This window comes from Octopus sinensis, linkage group LG4 (assembly GCF_006345805.1).
Source record: "Octopus sinensis linkage group LG4, ASM634580v1, whole genome shotgun sequence".
NCBI classification, from domain to species: Eukaryota; Metazoa; Mollusca; class Cephalopoda; order Octopoda; family Octopodidae; genus Octopus; species Octopus sinensis.
In genome coordinates this window covers 96,294,858-96,308,669 of record NC_043000.1, presented here as the reverse complement: position 1 = coordinate 96,308,669, position 13,812 = coordinate 96,294,858, and the positions used below count along the sequence as shown (strand labels likewise).

Below are 13,812 nucleotides of genomic sequence, written 5' to 3'. Positions count from 1 at the left end.
AAAACATTGAATACAAAGAGAAACAAAATCATAAAAACTAAAACATAGAAACAAACGTTGGGAAATAAACTTCTTACCACACTCCCATGTCTGTGAGATGTAAATAATACTTAGATATAAATACAAGTATTGTTATAAACAAGTATAATAATAATATTTTTTATTATAAATGATCTTAACATTCTTTTTACTTTACATAAAATATTCTTTACATCTTATTTTTGTTTTATTGCCATTTATTTATGAAATAGCACTATGACCCGGCATTGCCAGGTCATACTGCTAGTGCATGCATATACAGCTGCGTGCGTGTGCACACACACGCGAGTACTGTCCAAATCTTCGACCAATCACATACAGCTAGCTGGCATTCAATTGGCGTATCAAATTTCGGGCATTTTGATTGGGGTTTCGATAGAAAATTCACAAAAACGTCACTTCTATTGATTTTTTAATGGCTTTGCGGGGTGACTGGGGAAATGTAAAGAAGTGCACGACCACCGTTGGACGGTTTTGAATGACCATAGAAAGTGCGAGCCCTCTAACTGAAAAATTGTGGATTTGTATAAAGGACACGCACACAAACATTATATATAGAGAGATATAAATTTTATAGGTAAAATATTTTTCTGAGACTGAATTACAATTTATAACATTGCTACCATGGGGAATTATTACTCTGCTTTACAAGTGGTCTCCAGGAACAAATTAATTTGTATATCGAGGCATTAATGTATATATGTATATAAAGTATATATTTATGTCATTCTATTAATTTTGTAAAAATCTTATTTATTTTCTAAATTTTGTTATTATTTTTCTGTTTCTTTCTTTTCAGTTCAACGGGACCCTCGGAAACGGCGCGTAAAACCTGTTCAAAAGCACCTTATACAGATAGATTTTGGAGGATTAGATGATAGTGAAGACGATAGTGACTTTGAAGTTGAAAAACATGTGAAAGGTATATCATCATCATCATTTAGCATCTACTTTCCATTCTGGCATGGGTTGGACGGTTTGGCTGAAAACTGGTAGGTTGAGGAGCTGCACCAGGTTCCAATCTGATTTTGCACGGTTTCTACAGCTGGATACCCTTCCTAATGCCAACCACTCTAAGAGTGTAATGGGTGCTTTTTGTGCTGCCAGCACAGGTGTCAGTTACGCAACACTGGCATCAGCCATGACTACGCTCTCAGCAGGGTATATCACCAAAGGTCTCAGTCACTTGTCACTGCTTGTGTGAGGCCCAATGTTCAAAACAGTGATTTTAATGTGCCACAGCATGGCTGCCAGTTACATGACACTGGCATCGGCCACAACTACAACTTCACTTGGCTTGACGGGTCTTCTCAAGCACAGCATATCACCCAACATTTGAAGGGTGCTTTTTATGCGCCAGCTGCATGACACTGGTATCGGCCACATATTTTTTTTTGTCATTATTTGTCCTAAACAAAATGGGATCTGGTGCAGTGGTAAGCATAAGTGCTTACTGGTATTTGGTTATATCCCTTTAGACTTGGTATTAAAAAATATTGATAAATGACCTTTGGAAGAAATGGAAAGACTACAAGACTAGAGTTGACTTGATTGTCCACACTATTTTGGCTAATAAATATAGTGACTGATGATACTGACCACCATCCTTGTACTCAGATATTGATAATTAATAATCTTTTATGTGTGTGACTCATTAAATAAATGTTCATTACTAATAATTATTGATAAATAATTCATATAGCCATAATAATGGTTTCAAATTTTGACACAGGCCCAGTATAACTATAATAATAATTCCTGTTGTTATATGGTACCATTGACAGAAAGTGAAAGAGTAAAAGGAAGAAGTACCGATATAAATACACACGTGTGTGTGTGTGTGTGTGTGTATGATGTATACATGGGCTTAGTGCTGCAGGTGGTGGGAATTTATTTCCATGCTAGCAATATAAACACCAAAAGCCAATATAAGAGTTTTTCTCATGGTAACAACTGCAGTATAGCTTTTTCTTATAGAACATCCATATTTAAGTGGAAATAAATATTATGTCTTGAGATATATATATATATCTTTATTGTCCACAGGGGGCTAAACATATAGGGAACAAACAAGGACAGACAAAGAGTTTAAGTCGATTACATTGACACCAGTGCGTTGCTGGTACTTATTTAATCGACCCCAAAAAGATGAAAGGCAAAGTCGACCTCGGTGGAGTTTGAACTCAGAACGTAACGGTAGATGAAATACCTATTTCTTTACTACCCACAAGGGGCTAATCACAGAGAGGACAAACAAGGACAGACAAACGGATAAAGTCGATTATATCGACCCCAGTGTGTAACTGGTACTTAATTTATCGACCCCGAAAGGATGAAAGGCAAAGTCGACCTCGGTGGAATTTGAACTCAGAACGTAACGGCAGACGAAATACCACTAAGCATTTTGCCTGGCAGGCTAACAATTCTGTGTGTGTGTGTGTACATATGCAACAGCCCTTTTTGAGTTTCTGTCTACCAGATCGAATCACAAGGCTTTGGTTGACCTGGGGCTATAGTAGTAATTTAATAGTTAATTATGCTGTATAACTAATTGTTAAATTAAAAGAAAAATTTGAAGATGTACAGTCTCTGTATTCTTTGTAATTGTTTGAAATTTACACTCCTCAAAATATTCATAATCCAGGGAAGCGAACCTGAACTTATCCACCAGAAGAATTACAGTGTGATTGCTCACACTAAGCAATCATTAATGTTTATTACTACTTGATGTGGTTAATTGGAACCTGGAATATACCTGAGATCTATGACGGTACTCACCTGGATAATTTATCCCCACATGCTCATCACATATAAATATATATACATATATATATATATATATATATATATATATATATATATACATAATTGTCAGTTTAGTAAATGAATAAATAAGTTAACATAATATAATGTCTAAAAGTTGATGAACCACCTATTGATCTCCCTATTTTCTTATTGCTATATATATATATATATATATATATATAATGTTTTTATTTATGATTATATATGATATTAATTATTTCTAGGATCTGACTCTGGAAGTGACATATCTATTAAGGAAGAAGATGATGCAAGTGATTCTGATAGGAGTGTTCCAGGTTCTGAACTCAAGTACCCTGATGCAGCCCATGAGCCAAGCGACGACGATGATGATGATGATGAGGATGATGAGGAGGAAGATGAAACGACAACACTCAGTTCATTGATGGGGCCTTTGTTAGGTGACAAAGACAAATCAACTGATGTTAATGTCTTTACGGAAAAGTCTTTCGACAAATGTCCAGAGACTCAGCTGGTAAATGTAAATAACTTATATTTCTTATTATCTTGTCCTTTCTACTCCCATCCCTATTGCTGAATGTCAGGGGCCATGGATGCTTGCAATATTTCTCTCTCCATTGATTCTTGATTCTGGTCATGGTTGTATTTTCAGCCAGAGGCCTTCTGGTCCATATTATGATGTTGTAGAACCAGTGTCTTCTTAGTCTATCCCTTTCTCATTTCCTATTGAATCTTCTCTTGAATATAAGTACTGAGATTCTAGGCACTGATGACATGCCCCAAATATTGCAGCTCTCTCTGCCTAATCGTTACCAATAATCCTGTTTCTATTTCTTCAAGAACTGACATTATTAAACCTCTTCACCACACTTGCTGAAGCAGTGATGAGAGAATCCACTAAGTAAATGAACTGTGATGTACACTTGCCTATTACAGAAAATGTGTGCATTTATAAAGTAGACTTTTGTGTTTCTGAGCAGGAAATTGTGTACCGCATTACAGTTCATGTAACACCAACACTTTTTGAAGAAGTTACTTAATAGATTTGTGTGCTGTCCTGGTGAGATACATCTTTCACTCACTTAATCTGAAAGAAAAGAAAATTAAGCACTAGTCATATTCACTATTTCTTTTATATTTATCTTGTTATATCCATCTATCTATATAAAGCTAACATAATTATCTCCCCCTATAGAAAGATTACAATATCTCTGAAAGGTTACATACGTCTGAAGTTAACTAACCAAAAATGCTGTCAGATTCTTTCTATTTATTTTGAAACTATTGTGTCTTGATATAAATTAGACCAAAGTATGGTCCCAAGTCATAATTTAAACTCTCTGTTTATCTGAGCATAATTAGAAATTCCGTTCATGTATTTAATTTTGATGCTGAAGAAGATATTATTATAGTTATTATTTGAATGACTTGTTTGTTTTTTTTTAGTGTAAATTTATGAAGTACATTAATAAATGTACGACCTTGTTACTGATGTTTTATTCTTATGTATCAAGAAAGTTTCTTGCTATGATCTCAGATCAAGCCTCTTTCAAAATCAATGTAAAAGGTCCTTAATATCTATATGTTAATATGCTAAGGCTTACTATGTGATGCTGTCACATGATTAGTTGAAGGAAGAGGGGAAAAACAGAAACAGAGAAGAGTGTTAGTGATAAGAGCTAGGAGAAAGTGATTTCTGTTGTGTTATGTGGTTAAATAGTCAGGTGAAAGAAGGGTTGGAATAAAGAGTGCAATAAAACATTTTTATCATAGGAGAATGTGATATAGTGGAAAGGAGAGGCAAAAGGAGTGACATAGTGTACTTACTGAAGGGAATATGGAATTGGAAAACGTTTGTCTTAGGAATTTTTGAAGTATATGAAATATTCATTGAAAACTCTCTACATGAATGTATGAATGTGTATATTTATGTGTGTCTGTATGTATATATGTAGATATATATGTAAGCATATATTTCATGGTTTTCTTATAAATTTCTAACCATTTACAGCTTTCAGAATAACTCAGAATTTCCACAAATACTGCTAATGTGAATTTATTAACCTAAAGATATTAAAAGGAAAATTTTCTTACCTGTTTTATTTTTTTTGCTTGGTTTTTTAATATTCTAATATTTTATCAATCTGTTTCTTACTTGTAGCCTCTCCAAGGAAATGTCATTACTTCAGCTACACCAATTCCAACCAAAGCTGGTCAAATCAAGATTCTCATCTGTTGTGTATGTTTAGGTGATATTAGGTAAATGGAATCTTACATATTTTTACCTTCCATATGTGTGTGTGTGTGAGAGTGTGCTTGTGTTATCAAATATCTTTGGTGTGTTCTTAGGTAACTTAGATGGCTCCATTCCTTGCAGTCTACTTAAATTTAAAATTTACATGCAATAATTTATAGATATAAATATACAATCATTCTGAAATCCCAAAACATTCTGGACCCACATATTTTGGATAAATAATGTTCTGCTTTACTTTATATATCACTACTATTTTCAGTTGTGAGCTGAACATGCTTTCATTCTTGTGACATCAGTTTATAGCTGGAAAATAACTCTGTGTAATATTTGTAATGAATATGAAAAAGTGTGTTTTTTTAAACACATAAGTCTCTTCAAGAAGTTTCTCTGACACAAAATATTTCAGCTAGTTGCCATTCAATATTTGTCCATACATTGTAAATGTTATACACATCATTTAAAAAAAAATATCTTTGATAGTTCATTACTGATGATGACATAGAAAAATACCCCCCTCCCCTGCCAATCTCCTTTCAGCTGACCGACTAATGATCTACAGCAACTTAACTGAACATTTTTATACATCTATTTTGATAGTTCAAATATGAAATGATGAATACCAATGATAAAGGCTGTATTTTGATTTTTATACTTGTAAGTTAAGTAGTAATAATTCATCATAAGGTACAAACAAAACAACAAAGTTAAAATTTCAGTTGGAAAACATAACATGGAAGAGTACTGTGCTTTCCTTCAGAATTTTCTAACTAAACGATGTACACAATTAGAAAAGCAATATTCTTTTTTTTTTTTTTGTTATCTCTTTTGATACCAACCCATTGGAGACCTTTTCTGGTTCTATGATACAAACCCCCTGTTTTAAAATGATCTTAATTAAAACCTCCCATCAAAATTTCATGCTATTTTACATGCAAAACACCAGCGAAGAAATGACACAGTTCTAGAACAATCCAGAGAAATATCATTATCACTTGCTTATAAATGTAACCCTTTTGATTTGAAACCAGTTTGGTAAGTGTCAATGCACATAACTCTCAGCCCTTAAGTTGCTCTGTAACTTCTACCAATTATTAATAGCAACAAAATATATATATACTCCTGTATTGAGTTCTGTTTTCATGTTTGCCTCACTAAAGATATTTTAATAAATCCTTTATTATTTTCAAAAGTAATCAAAACAAAGACTGTGTTTCAATAGAAATATGGTAACAAAAGAGTTAAGAAAATAAAATAATTGTGGAAGCACGATCATTTACTGAGAGCCCTGAAGGTATTAAATCATCTTCATTTGTCATGATAGGTGCATGTGTGGCTGTGTGGTAAGAAGCTTGCTTCCAAATCACATGGCTCCAGAATCAGTCCCACTGTGTGGCACCTTGGACAAGTGTCTTTTGCTATAGCCTTGGGCCAACTAAAGCCTTGTGAGTAGATTTGCTGCATGGAAACTGAAAGAAGCCCATTGTATATATAAAGGGTTCGGTGAATCTAAATTACACAAAAAGGAAAAAACACTGACATCACATTTTAACACATATTTACCAAAATTACATTAAAATATCTTGAAATACTAAAGAGTAAATTTATTCAATAAAATCGCCATTGGCTTCAGCCAAGGCCTCCAGATGACTTTAGAATCTCCTGCAACTCTTCTGGACAGTCTCCTTGTTTAAGTTGGTGTATGCTGCCATAATCTTTGCCTTCACTTCATCTTTGGTGTCACAAGGAGTTTTGTTGGTCTCTTGCTCAACTGCGTCTCACACATAATAATCAAGCGGGTTGCAGTCTGGGGAGTTAGGTGGCCAAACTTTACGGGTGATGTGGTCGCAGAAATTATCTGGCAGCCGTGACTGGGTTCTTCTGCTTGTATGGCATGGTGCAGAGTCCAGTTGCCAGATGTAGGGTCTTCCAGCAGCCACCCTCTTGACCCAGAACAACACTACCTCCTCCAGGCACTTGATATAAGCCTCCATGTTGAGTCTGAGGTTGTGTGGGAAGATGAATGGAGGCATAACGTCGTTATCACCAGTGATCACTCTAAACACCATGATGTTGACTGGATGTTTGATTTTTATCACTCTTGGTACATGTTCTCAGATTGACACCCAAACACTCTGAAATGTTTGTATTAGAATTTCTGGCACAAATGCCAAGTAGTACAGTATGTCGTTTCCAAATTTCTGGCAGAGTGAATTGTGTCATGATGCTGTTTTTCTCACAGACGGTGCTCAACTGACCTTACCATGCTGTGTAGTCAACAAAATCAAAAACAAACAATGCACATGCGGGAAATTAAAAATATAAAATGGTGACAATTTATGCATCACACCCTCTATATCATCTTCATCATTTGTCTGTCTTCCATGCTGGCATGGGTGGGACGGTTTGGCAGGAGCTGGCAAAGCAGAAGCCTGCAGTAGACTTCTGTGACTGTTTTGACAGGATTTTTACAGCAGGATGCCCTTCCTAACACCAACCACCCAGCACAGTAGACTTAGTGCTTTTTATGTGGCACAAGCACAGGCGAGGTCAGTTTTGGCAAGGTTTTTACAGCTGGATGCCCTTCCAAATGCCAACTACTTTACAGTGTGGACTGGATGCACCTGCATGTATATATATATGTGTACATGTGTGTGTCTGTGTTTGTCCTCCTGCTGTCACTTGGCAACCGATGCTAGTGTGTTTATGTCTCTGTAACTTAGCAGTTCAGCAAAAGTGGCTGGTAGAATAAGTACTAGGCTTACAAAGAATAAGTCCTGCAGTCAATTTCTTCAACTAAAATCCTTTAAGGTGGTACTCGATCATGGCTGCAGTCATATGACTGAAACAGGTAAAAGAATAAAAGAACATCTCAAAATTCTATCATTCATACTTCATAAGCCATTATGAGACATGAAATTGTTTTCTTTTTATTAACCCTTTTGTTACCATATTTCTGTTGAAGTGCTCTGTGTTTCTTCCAAATAATTTTAAATATAACAAAGAATTTAGTAAAATAACTTAGTTATCATTAAGCTAGTGTTAGGAACTTAAATTGTGGCTAAGGTTTGGTGGAAGATTTTAATTGAGAACTTTTAAAAACAAGACATTTTTACTACAGAGCCAGAAGTGGTTTCAGCCAGGTTGGTATCAAAAGGGTTAATGTTATGCTTTGTTTATTGTTTATAATTTTATATTTATGCCTTATTCTTTATTTATAGTGAAGAAGATGATGAAATTGTTGAATGTGATAATTGTGGTGTATCTGTTCATGAGGGTAAGGGCTATATTCTTGCATTTTTTTTAATGTATTTTTTAATGTATCTACTAGTAAATCTGTCTGGAGATTATAGAGCCAGATAGGGGCTTATCTAGGCTTCTTAAAAAAATGGGAAACTGGAAGCCATTCTTGTTCTACCTTGTAGAATGTCTCTCAAAGGGAGAAAGTATATATTTGTCTTGACTATTAAAGATGAGTACTTCCTCTCACATTTTATGCAAAATTTTATAAAACTTTTCGAGTGTATTTACATTTTCTAGCTATATTTTAATGAATAAGCTTATTTTAATGCACTGACTCTTCTGTAGTTTAAATTGATTACATATTAAAATAATCTGAAGATAAATAAGTGGATCTTGAAACAACAGCAGAGTGAAGCTTTGGCTTCAAGCAAATGAATAAAATTTTGATGTCTTGCAGCTGACTTAGACACCCATAGGATTATTCACTGTCTTTCCAACAACAACATAGGCTATGTTTTTTGAATTCAGCATCTCAACCATTCATGGGTATACTTATGAAATCAAAAGACAACACAGCACCATGACTTTCAGAAACCACTTTTTCACAATCAGATTTGTTGGAGTATGGAATATACTACCAGCATCAGTTAACAGCTGTCAGAATACTGCATCCTTCAAAAATTCCATGCTTTCCAGAACTCAGTGCTCTTGACATACCTATGCACCATTTCCTCATTTTATGGCTTTTTTATTGTTCACTTTTCTGTCTTTTTATGGTATCCTGAATACTATGCACATATCATCAACCACTAAAGGACATGCTTAACTGGTTATGGTCAAGCAAATATGTAGTATTGAGGGAAATATTTGATGTAGCCCATCTTTTACACCAAGGCAAAGCATGTACATGATAACAGTTCCAATCAGTTAAGATCTGAAACCTTGAGAGCCACTGCCTGGTATTCCATCTATTGTTATTATTATTATCAGGAGGTGCAATGGCCCAGTGGTTAGGGCAGCGGACTTGCAGTCATAAGATCGCGGTTTCGATTCCCAGACCGGGCGTTGTGAGTGTTTATTGAGCGAAAACACCTAAAGCTCCACGAGGCTCTGGCAGGGATGGTGGTGATCCCTGCTGTACTCTTTCACCACAACTTTCTCTCACTCTTACTTCCTGTTTCTGTTGTACCTGTATTTCAAAGGGCCAGCCTTGTCACTCTCTGTGTCACGGTGAATCTACCCGAGAACTACGTTAAGGGTACACGTGTCTGTGGAGTGCTCAGCCACTTACACGTTAATTTCACGAGCAGGCTGTTCCATTGATTCGGATCAACCAGAACCCTCATTGTCGTAACCGACGGAGTGCTTCCATTATTATTATCATTATTATTATTACCTCTGCCTTAGCGAAGGTGGAGGTATTGTTTTCAGTCGTGTTTATTTGTCTGTGGACAAGATATCTCCAGAACTGCTGGATGGATTTGGATGAAACTTTCAGGGATGTTTGACCTTGTGACTAGCACAAACTGATTAGATTTGGGGATCAATCCGATACCAGACAAGGATTCTGGATTATTTGGTATATTTATTTTACATGAAGTATTACGATCTTACATTGATTTTCAAGTCTTTCCCTGATTATCTCCCGTGAAAGCTCGCCCGTGGTTTCCACATAAGTTTTGGTGGTGTTGCTGTTTCCAAAGTTTTATTTTCGTTTCTCTGTTATTAATTTTACTCATGTCTCTATCTTAGTAGAAACTGATGGATAAAGAAATCAAACTACATAAACAAACGGCAGCAAAATCATTCAGAAATTAAATAACACTAACATATTCAGTAACAGTAATAAATTTAATTTATCCTTGACAATTTTTAGTTTTACCAATTTTGAATATATCGCTCCTGTTTAAACCTTCTCACTTACTTGACAGTTGCATTTCTAGCTCTACCCTGAAGGAAGTTTTACTTCTTGGACTCGTGTTTTTGTGCGCAATGATGTTGTTAAACCTCTGTTAATAGCACTGTATGCAGGTCCTTTCCGTTTTCTTTCACATACGGATAAATGTTTCACTATAGACTTTAATGGTCGTAAAAACACTATATCAGTGGATAGACTTAAAGAGTCCTTCATAGAGAAAATTTTCCCTGTTCCCACCACAGATGACACACACATAGCATTACAAACACAGCCCGCACACCTACCTTCACATTCCATCATTACCATTGGGATCAGTCCGGTACCAAACAAGGATTCTGGATTATTTTTCTGGTTTTTTACTTAATTTTTGAGAGTGGTCGGGTTCGTTTTTAGTATTTTGTGTTTGAGAGAGCAGTCAAGTTTATTTCAAATATTCTCATTTTAAAAATCATCTCCGGCTAATTGTTGAGAGGGCGTTGGTGTTGCCTTGGCGGAGGTTTATGCTCTCTGAGTGCTCTTGTTGTTATTATTATAATGTAATTGTTGTTGTGGCTTTGTTTTATTATGAATGATCTTATATTTACAAAGGAATTTTATGACTTAAACTTTCTGTATTGATTATGTCAACAAAAATTTGTTCACTGCAGGTTGTTATGGAATTAGTGATAACCAGTCTGCTGCAAGCACAGAATCATCTGCAAGTACAGAACCTTGGTTTTGTGATGCTTGTAAAGCTGGTGTTAAACCTGTAAGTAGTCACGAAACTTAGATTTTGGGTTTTGTCTTTTATAATGTGTTGATATACAAACAAAAGAAAAAATAAATATACTTGTTGCTTGTAACTCCAAATACTTAATGTTTATGATATCGTAAAATTCATTCATTTTTAATGGTTAAGGATTCATTCTGGGGTTACCCTGAGTTTCCTGTGTCAGATGTCAGGTGTGAACATTGAAGCAGGAAAAAAGCAAGGCTTTAGAGTCAAACAAAGGAATACTTGTGTGTGTGGATGTATGTATATCATCATTTTAATGTCCACATTTCTGTGCTTGCATGGGTCAGAAGGGATTCATTGAAGTAGATTTTCTACAACTTGATTCCTGTCACTAACCCTTGTCTGTTTCACTGCAAAGTAACATTTCTCCATGATCAGAAATGTTTTTTTGCAGAGGAATAGAAAGGAATGACACTCATTTGCAACCATCACACAATATCAAGACAAGGACACACACACACACACACACACCTGTCTAGAAAATTTACTTAGAAAGCTTTGATCAGCCAAAGGATATAATAGAATGCATTTGCTCAAGTTGCCATACAATGGAATTGAACCTGAAACCACATAGTTGGGAAGCAAGCTTCTTAACCGCATAACCATGCCTATGTGAATATATGTATGTATGTATGTATTTATGCATATGCAGACAGACAGGTGCGCACGCACACACACACACATTATGTGCATGGAAAAGTGGATGTTAAAAAAATGAGGAGGAATCCCTGAGAAGTGCATGCAGAGAAATGTATTCTGTGAGCTCATTTTGCAAATTATTTCAATAACAGGTGACAGCAAATTTGTCGTCACAGCTAGGATTTCGATGGCCACATTGGGCAACATAAGAACGTTTTATTCAGGTATAATAAACAGCCTAATGTTTATCATACCTGAGTATGGTATGTTGTATTTATGAGTCTTATTAGTGGGAACACCAATAAGGCTCACAAATACATCATATCATATTGGTTACAAATTTGACACAAGGCCCGCAGTTTTGGGAGACGGGACTAGTCAATTACATTGATCCCGGTACTCAACTGGGACTTATTTTATCAGCCCTAAAAGGATGAAAGGCAAAGTTGACTTTCGCTGAATTTGAACTCCGAACAAAGTCGGATGAAATGCTGCTAAGCATTTTGTCCAGCATGCTAACAATTCTGCCAGCTTGCTGCCTTAATACATCATATATTAAATAGCATTTAAACATAAAGTGGGCAGTTAGTACTGATGAGAATAATTATATTATCAATGACCATAAGTAATGGGACAGTAGATTTGCAGAATCAATAGAGCACCAGGTAAATTACCTAGTGGTATTTAAGTCTCATTATATTCTGAGTTCATATCTTGCCTATGTCAGCTTTACCTTTCTCCTTCCAATATCCATAAAATATATTTTTTGTTTTAACCCATAAATCTTTTTCTAAGATAAAAGATTTGCAAGATGAAAAGAAATTAACCCTTTTTTATTTGTTATTATTTTTGTTTCTTTAATCTTTCCCTGCCTGATAGAGTTGCGAATTATGTCCAAACTATGGTGGAATTTTTAAAGAAACAGATGCAGGCAAGTAAGTATAACCAAAATATAATTTCTGCTATCCTTAATCTCACTTCTAGATTTTCTTCATTTTATTTTCTTTATCAATAAAACAAACTAACCCTTTAGCATCCGGATTACTCTGTCAAATGTGATGCTTATTTATTCACATTCTTTTGAATGAATCATGCATTATTTCATAGCTTTGAGATTTCGGTGGTGTGATTGCTTAGCTTTAGAATGACACTGTAAGGTTGGTGTGAGAGGCTAAATCTGGCCAGTTTGAACATAAAACAGAATATCTTGGCTGGATATATATGCTATATATCCTATGTACCAGTGGTTCTCAACCATTTTTGTCCTATAGACTGCTTTAATTCCCATTTTACTGTACTAGATCCTCAATGTTTAAAAGAATCTTATATTTGTATACTTAAATAGTATTAATAATTGTTGTTAAAATATATTTTTTATTTTTGAAGTATAACCAATTATTGCAGATAAATTTTAACAAAATCTCATATGGACCCTGGTTGAGAACCACTGCTACAAGTCCTGTTGTTATTTATGTCCACTATGCAACTTGGGTTTTATTGTACCCTAGTCTGTTGGTGACCCCCTTGACCCTGTATATATTTCTGTTGCATAATATAATTTGTATGTATCCCTGTAGGCATATATACATGTATATAGTTAGTATATTTGTAAATGATTCAGTTGCAATGTCTAAATATCAAAAAATAGTATGCATTTCTTCAGAGTTAGTTTCAGTCTACAGAACTCTGGGTTATGAGCCCAGCTTACTTGTACTATGCCTCTCTGCACAGGTGATTAAGTAACTATATAATGTATTATTTCTTAAATTACCCATTCTTGGTTACATTACTTCTATCACACCATCCATCATGTGTCATTTATTTATTCTTCATTTCTATACATTGGATTGTTTCAAATAACCGTGTAGAATCTACACAGTTGCTCAACCTGATTTATAAAATTTAGCCAGGTCTCTTCAGACACAGGAAGTCATTAACTTGCAATGTTTAAAGTAAATTTACAACTTTTGTCTTCCTTCATTTTTTATCATTTCACTATTAAAAGCCTATACAATCCGTTTTTTGAGTAAAATTTATAAATTATCCTCTAGGTTAAGTTAGTTTAGTAGTGATACCTCACTTGCTATTTAGGTAGGTACTAGGCATAACTACTACTTGAAAAGGGATGCTACAAAAAAAGAGTGGTTAAGAACCACTGAT

At 35.0% G+C, this 13,812-nt stretch overlaps 1 protein-coding gene across 5 annotated transcripts in view; it reads left to right on the top strand.

The window, feature by feature from the left end:
* Nucleotides 1-13,812, top strand: part of LOC115210292 (PHD finger protein 14) — a 73,399-nt gene that overhangs the window by 28,072 nt on the left and 31,515 nt on the right. For 4 of the 5 annotated variants that reach the window (XM_036502253.1, XM_036502252.1, XM_029778805.2 and 1 more), the window contains exons 3-8: nt 839-961; nt 3,069-3,343; nt 4,985-5,082; nt 8,299-8,354; nt 10,886-10,986; nt 12,532-12,587. In XM_036502253.1, the coding sequence (XP_036358146.1) occupies nt 839-961; nt 3,069-3,343; nt 4,985-5,082; nt 8,299-8,354; nt 10,886-10,986; nt 12,532-12,587 (709 nt within the window). The remainder of the gene's footprint in view (nt 1-838; nt 962-3,068; nt 3,344-4,984; nt 5,083-8,298; nt 8,355-10,885; nt 10,987-12,531; nt 12,588-13,812) is intronic. The other variant, XM_036502251.1, reaches the window with a different exon arrangement.